The 7,756-nt window shown below is 37.4% G+C and overlaps 1 protein-coding gene across 2 annotated transcripts; it reads right to left on the reverse strand.

Annotated features, from left to right (window-relative positions):
- Positions 1-3,496: 3,496 nt before the first annotated feature.
- On the reverse strand, positions 3,497-7,139 carry LOC139150997 (ankyrin repeat and SOCS box protein 13-like). 2 transcript variants are annotated; one of them, XM_070723510.1, is made up of 2 exons: positions 7,003-7,139; positions 3,497-5,946 (listed from the first exon to the last, which is right to left on the reverse strand). In XM_070723510.1, the coding sequence occupies exon 2, from the start codon at positions 5,926-5,928 to the stop codon at positions 4,543-4,545; it is 1,386 nt and encodes a 461-aa protein (XP_070579611.1). In that variant the 5' UTR covers positions 5,929-5,946; positions 7,003-7,139; the 3' UTR covers positions 3,497-4,542. The 2 variants fall into 2 exon arrangements, with proteins under 2 accessions (XP_070579611.1, XP_070579612.1); XM_070723511.1 differs by having other exon boundaries at positions 6,944-7,138.
- Between the last annotated feature and the right edge of the window lie 617 nt (positions 7,140-7,756).

Consider the following 7,756-nt stretch of genomic DNA (forward strand, 5'->3'; position numbering starts at 1 on the left):
GGCTTGCAAACGTTCTAATTTTGGTTTTCATGACGGTTTCCATGACGACGTTCCTTCACTAGGCAAACGTCGACGATCATCCCTTACAAGTTAATAAAACAATTTTCATCAGATCTTTCCAACTTTGTGTCTTTTTTGATGTAATTTAACTCAATCTTCTTCTTATCGCTAACTTTAGATGTTTTACTAAATTCTGAATACAGGAATTGTAAGGGGGACAACTGCCTTGTGGTCTGACGGTTTATTTCCTCATATTATCGTCTGTCTGTTTGTCTGTTTCGTTTTCTAGGTAATAAGCATTCGGAACACGAGGTTCCTGTAAGATAGTACGCGCCTCCAAATTGCGTCTTAAACTTTTTCTCAAATTTTCCATTCTTACATTAATAAATTTAAATCATTCCCTTTATCACGCATAAATAATCAGAGGTTATCATTCAAAACTTGATACCAGAGAAACAAATTACCCACTGTTTACCGACATTTGACAAGGCTTTCATTACTATCACAAGAGCGAATAAAATTCATGGAATGTACGGCAAAATGCGTCTTTGTCCAGGGTTTTGATTTAATTGTTACTGTTTTCTCCTATTTACATACAAATATACCATATTTTGCAGGGCTATTAATGTTGATTGATTGTCTCCAGTTGTCTGGTAGAGTATTGCGAACAAATTCATTCACAATCCCAGGAATCATGAACTCGACACATGTTCATTCCGCTAAATCGGAATTTACTACTAGTAATAAAAGTAAGCTTGGTGGCATGCCAATAAATGTCTAAATTTCATAATTTTACAAAGGTCTTAAAAGTGGCCAATTGTATTCAGTTGTCCTCTGCACAAACTTACTTGTCATCGAGTAAAATTGTCCACCTGACTTTGTGTAATGAAGCCGTAGAAATTTTTGAGGAGGACAAAACGCAATGGTGAATAGGAATATTTTAGCTTGACTTAAATTATAAATGATAGTAAATTGATAAAACTTACATATGTGAATGTTGTCATAATTTTAACACATTTTAATGACGTCATGAATCAGACCATGGATATCACCTTGGAAACCAATCGAGAATGTAGTCTCAAAGAAGATGTTGCGACCAAAATTGATAAAATTGGCCCAAAAAGGTCATAAATGCAAATTTGTCATCAATTGCTCATCCGGATGATGACAACTTTACAAGTCTTCCTACCAACGAAGCTATCTGACCATCTGTTGTAGAAAGAATGTTTGACCAACGATAAGGAAATCGCCACGAAAAATTTACATACTATGCTAAAGTTAAAATATAGTCAGTGTCTTCTTAATTGTAAATGTTGTTGATAATAACGAGTAAACAAAAACAATGATGTAAAATGGACGTTCATGAAGAATTGTTTGACTAATTGGAAAACAATTGAAACTGAGACAAAAGAGATAATAGCATAACTGATCATTGTCCGATTATGCAATTTGCCAACCGAAGAGTTGGCGATGAAGTACTATGAAAAATAGACGATGGAACATTCCTATACTTATAAGATATGCTTCTCGGTAAGTACAAAGCCAATGTCTATGGTGTTCCAATCCATGCCAAAATTACTACTTTGATTTTTTTTATGTCGATGAATAATAATGGTTGGCAGGAAAACAAGAGTTTCATTAAAAAGTTGTACGTTGAATGGATTATTCTGGAAAATGTGGCTTTCCCTAAAAACAAAAAATACTGTGATAAGAAACGTTGGTGGCCCCCCAGCAAAATCGATTTTGAAAAAGGCAATTGTATTTACTGTTAACGTTTAACGTTCTCAACGTTTGTAGTACAACATTCTACTCAGAGAATTTGTTGTTCTCAGTCTGGAAGACATGCCTATATTCGAATAAACCACGTGAAACTTAGATCGGATATTTGCTTCGTCTTATTTAAGAGGAACGCATTACGGAATATCAGTTGTAGACGACTATTGCATAGTAGTTGCAGACAAATAATTTGAGTCTTAAGGAATTTGTTTGCGCGCTACATAAAGGAGAAGAATGCATCCTGAATGCATTCATATGATGATCTTTGTTATCAAACAGCTAATTATTTGTTTTTTCAGACAAGACGCATTGTAATTTTAATGCATTCACTGTTATGTAGACTTGTTTTATTTGTGACTATGTTGAAATAAATTTATCTTTTTCAAAAAAAAAAAAAAAAAAAGGCAATTTTATTATCAGCAGACATGTTGGCGGGCTCATCACAACTTTCCAAAAACAAGTAATTGAGTGAGATTAAAACAGAGATGTCTCACCTCTACCACAGTCTTTTTTCAGAGTGTATGCCTCTATGAGGGAGAAAGTTAGGGAGAAAAAATTCAACTTATTTTTCACATTAATTCTGTCGCTATGAATTTTTGTATGCCTGTATCAACATTTAACTTTCATGCTTACATCAGTGTTTTACATTGCCAGTTATTATTGTATATGATGAATTAAAATGTGATACTTCAAAAAACAGCAACAAAACAAAAGTAATATTGCCTACCATACATAGCATTGTTACTCTGAACAACAATAACTATGCATATTTGCCTTTGCATTTATGTTCGTACAGCAAATACTGCATCCTTCAAATGGTACAAGGACTAGAGAAGAATTTTTATTGCATTTTTAAAGAGAATAAACAATTGAAAAACAGTTTTGATGGTTCAGTTACTTGTTCTTCGATGTTGTTTTTATGATACACTCGTGAAAACAATGCCGTACATTATGATTTAGGAGAATCATTAATAGCAGATAGGCTGTGTCATAAAATGAATAACTGAGTCGTGAAATCCTTCATCCATTTAAAGGATACTAGCATCAAAAGTTTCTTAAAGTAATATGTCACTCGAAAGTGAGACTAAACTTTTGCTCAAACTCTCCTCAATGAAACTTTCAACCACATCCATTCCCTTACCAAATTCAGAATAAAAATCAGGGGTCACCATGCAAGGTTTGGTACTAGAGAAACTAATTACCCAACATTTACTGGTATTTGAAATTCAAAATGGCCACGGCACCATACCCGTTTTAACCCCTTGGGTAAAACACAAAATTTTTCCAGCAAGAAAGTGAAAATTTTCCCTACTCCAAGAGCTTTAAAATGAGTCCCACAGTTGGTATACCAGAAAAGTATTGTAAAAAATTGGGTGTGAGTATCTGTTCTGTAGGCACGTTCTACCTTAAAGGGAAGTGGTCATTGGAACTGCGCATGTGCAACTTTCTTGTTTACAAACATTGTATTTCATGCACTATGTATAGATGCATCATGTCAAAATAGCTGCAACATTTAAATTTTACGATGTACAACATGTTTTGACTTTCACCAATCACCAACGTAGCTTGAATACGGTATTTATATCTGTCGTAGGGGTCCCTAGCGACCTTTGAGCGCTGTTCTGACAACCACCGCCCTTTAAGCAGTACAAAGCAGATCAGAGACCTGAATGTGATAGAAACTAAACAAAATGAAACAGAAACAAAAACAAAAACTGTCTGAAGTACAACTTGATCACACCTTTATTTAATGTTTGAACAACCCACAGTATTGAATTGATTGCATCATATTGCATGCATTGATTTTGAAGAAACAACGTACATTATCGGTGGCATGATTCCCAAGTCAAGGTATTTACAATCCATGATATCCATCACAAATGTACATATATATTACTTTCCCTTTGTATGAGTTAAAAAAATCTCACATCACCTCCTTTTGTTAAATAACAGCTTCTTACGCTCTCTTTCACTCCTCTTCATCTTTTCCAGACAAAATCAAACATCATTAAATGGTGTCACACATCAAACTTCTGTATTTTCTAACTTTCATGCTTCATTTCAGTTTTTTTAATTTTACTTTTAGCCAAGATCTAAGAATGGCTTCTCTATAATGCCCTTCAGGAATAGGATAGAAAGGTGGCAGTATCTTTCTTTCTTTCTTTCTGTTATTGTTATGAACACCACCTGTGCTCTGGGAAGGTACATGAGATTTTTTAATTGATTGCAGAAAACATGCTTGCTGAATTGGAAGCAGCCATCTTGGATCTGTGATTCACTGAACAGCTTCCTGGCATCCATGGCTTGGTATATGAATAAAGTAGTCTACAGAAATATATTTGTATCGCGTTATAATAGAAAATACATCATTAGCAATTATGTAGGGGGCACATCATATGTACTAATTTATTGATGAGTAATTGAAGGTAGTTGATTGTTAAATGTTTTGTCAGCTGAATAGCACAGTTCAACTTTTGATTACAGAGGCTTTTGAAACTGTTTCACTTCAAATATGCATACATTACATACAGAGACTGAAATTGAAACTTGGATAGAGTTTTCTATATCTGGTAGAACGGGACTTTGGTATGTCTATAACAGATTAGTTTCATAATGTATATAGACTTGGAGAAAACTTACATCATTCCTCCCAGAAAACTAGTATGTAAAGCTAATAGATATTCCCACTTTTCTGTGTTCCAAACTATCTCCACTTGACAGTACTATACACACAGCAAACCCTAACCCTATCAAAAAGGTGACCTCCTATCTTAGATCTCTTGGGTCATCAAACACTAAATACTTGTGCAGAGTTGGTGGCAATTCGCTGGCCTCTAGAGTTGCCAGGTACCTCTTTCCAAGGGACACTCTGAGGGAGTGGCGGCAAAAGTGTTTCAGAGATCGCGGCTGCTTCATAAGCTCCAGAATCTCCTGACCGAATCCTGGAAACCATTTAAACAGATCCTCACCACAATCATCAAATTCAATGAAGTTTAAGTTTGGAGATGTGCTGAAGAGAAGAGCCAACAGTTCCACTTTTGTTGATGATCGTCTGAGAAACGCCTTGAAGTTTTCTTTGTTGAATTTGTTGAGAAGAGCCCCATTGTTCAGCATCAGTTTGATGTACTTTTCGGCTGGCACGTTTTTGAAGAATTCCGCTGTTGTGTTGAATTCATGGAACACTGGTCCGCAGATCATGGCATAATCCAACGGGGTGTGATCCTCCGAGTCCACCTTGTTGATGTCATCTACGATGTCGATGAGAAATGGCACGCACTTCGTCATTTGGTTTTTGAATGCCAAGTGTAATGGGCTGCATCCGTCATTTGTATCCACATTAACTTGGCAACCATGCTGGTGCAAATATTGGCATCCTGCCAGGTTTCCCATGCTTGCCGCTGAGTATAAAGCCGTACAGCCTGCTCCATTGGTTACGTTGAGATCAGCACCGCATGACACAAGTAACTCTAGATGTGCAGTGTTCTCATATCGATCAAGAGCCGCCATATGCAACAAGTAGTTGCTTTGGTAGAACGGTCTCATTAGGGGATCCCCATGCTGGAGCAGAGCTTTCAAAATTTCAAGCCGTTTTGGATGTGGCTTTTTATGGATCAGATCTAGGTATATTTCATCAGCAGCTGTCTTGCTGTATTTCAGTAACAACTCCACAGCTCCAAAGTTCTCAGTTTTACAGGCCATGTACATGGGGTCCATGCGATTCGGATATGAGTCATCCATCTCTGTGCTGGCATCGTACTTGAGCAGCAACTCTAAGCAGCGATTGGTGGGCCGTTCTGTCGAAAACAAGGCCAGGGAAATTTGCAGAGCGGTCATATCATACTGACCCACGCCAAACTGTCGTAGCCTTGAGATTACTGTTTGCTGTGTTGGGAAGTTCAAGTACTCCCTCGGTCGAAACGTTATATTTGCACCAAATCCCTCTTTTATTACAATCTCAAACTTTTCACAATCATCTTCTTCAAGTAACTGATAACAGATGCTCTTGAAGTCTTTTTGGTATTCAGGAGAGAGGTCTGACCAGTTCCGGAAATAGAAGGAAATATCTTCAAAGAAAACATTGGCATCTTCTGCTTCCTCCTGACCAAACACAGGACCATGATCAGCATTTGATGTAGAACTGACCTCTGCCATTTTACAGTTTGTTAGGATCTGACAAAGGAGAGATTATTTTGACCATTGAAACTGTATCTACTGTATTTCAGATAATTACAACTATTAAACACAGGCGTTACTGGACTGGGTAGTTTGTGAAAGTGTAGTTTATGCTATGTGTTTATGCTACATTCCGCCTTTCTGATAGGTAGCCTTACTTCTTGTAAGGCTACATATCAGAATGTCGGAACACAGCACAAACTCACAGCATAAACTCATACTACCTGCGCCCAGTCCACATAACGCCTGTGCTATTAAACATGTGTATTAGGTAGAGTAATGGTGTACAGGTGTGAGTCACCCAGAACGATTTTAACAAAGGATATATATACATTGTTGAGATACTCCAGCTAGGCTGCTGTAAAGAAATAAAGAGTTTTCTTTCCGGCAAATTTCATGCAAGTTTGGTGTAAACAGTCCCTCTGTGGGTGGAGGCACTGTGTACACTGTGCAGCTGTGCGAGTGTGCGTATAAACGTCCCAATCCGGAAATACCCCTGCGGTGAATATACAACACATTTGGCATAGCGGTCATTTGGAATCCGGCCTGGCACAGCTTAGAAAATATAAATGTGAAAGTAAGTAATAGGTTGCGCCGGTAAATTAACTTGAAACATGGCGAATATATTATGACTTTAACGGTACGGTTAACGGTTCGCTGCTTTCCGCGACTCGATCGTAAGGCAGATCATTGGGCCTCCTCAAGTCCTTGCATCAGTTGCATCATGGATGTAAAAAACATGGATGTAAAAAATTACATCCATGGTTGCATCATGCACGTTGATTGCCTGGTATCAATAAAGTCATATTTCATGCATGTTCACTTTAAATACAGCCTTAAAAAACATTCTGAAGAGGATATATGCCAAATGATTAGACAGGTGGTTAAAACGAGTGAAAAGTCTAGTTGTGGTATCGCATGCGTGCATGGTGTATCGTTGAGTCAACATGCATCCCGGAAGAGACTAGAAACAATGAAGAAAATTTAAACTAACCAACGAAAAATGATGATTGAAGGGATGAACTTTAACTTCAGTTCTTCAACTGAACTTACTTGGAAAGAAGACAGAGTTCATCTGTAAACTGTAGCAGCGAATGCAACGACATTGCCAAGGACCTTTGTACTGGGATACATGAAATATGAGGTCAACCCAGGACGCTCAACTTGCCCTTACTTCACTTCCGTAATTACTCCTCTCTACCGGTGGTGGCGTACATCATCCAACTCCTCGCCTCAAGCGGAGGTCTAGTTCTCCTGCCAATGGTCCTTCTAGGGAAATTGGCACGTTAAAATGTCAGGGGTAATTTTTATCGTTCATTGTAAAGTGTTTGTGAAAGCAAAGACAATGAATATGTGTGTGAAAGCGTGGTAAAAGGAATAAATTATGAAATATCAAAATAATCCGACCTAGATTCAAAGAAACAAAGTTCTCAGGCTCCACTCGCTCAAAAAAAATCAAGTTGGCCGATGACGACAGTCAAATAATGTGTATTAAAGCTCTGAGTCATTTATAGAGAGCCTAAAATAGATGTCTTTGCAGCATATCAAACCAAACAAGGGTTCAATTAAGGGGAATAACGTTACACTTTTTTGAGAATCACAGGCAAGGGATAAACATGTAATTTATGATTAACATATGAAAAATAAAACAAAATATTTTAACAACTATTGCTGTCATGTAACTTCCCAGAAAGGCCAAGATATGCTGAGTTGATCTAAGTACCCACTTTAATATATACGATACATGGCAACTCTACCAGGCCTCCCACAGAAATTATTAATGCCTCAAAACATACAGTAAAACCTG

The sequence above is a fragment of the Ptychodera flava genome, chromosome 15 (genome assembly GCF_041260155.1).
Source record: "Ptychodera flava strain L36383 chromosome 15, AS_Pfla_20210202, whole genome shotgun sequence".
In the NCBI taxonomy this organism is placed as follows: Eukaryota; Metazoa; Hemichordata; class Enteropneusta; family Ptychoderidae; genus Ptychodera; species Ptychodera flava.

Coding starts and splice junctions, on each gene's coding strand:
- LOC139150997 (XM_070723510.1), bottom strand. CDS start 5,928: ATGGCAGAGGTCAGTTCTACATCAAATGCTGATCATGGTCCTGTGTTT.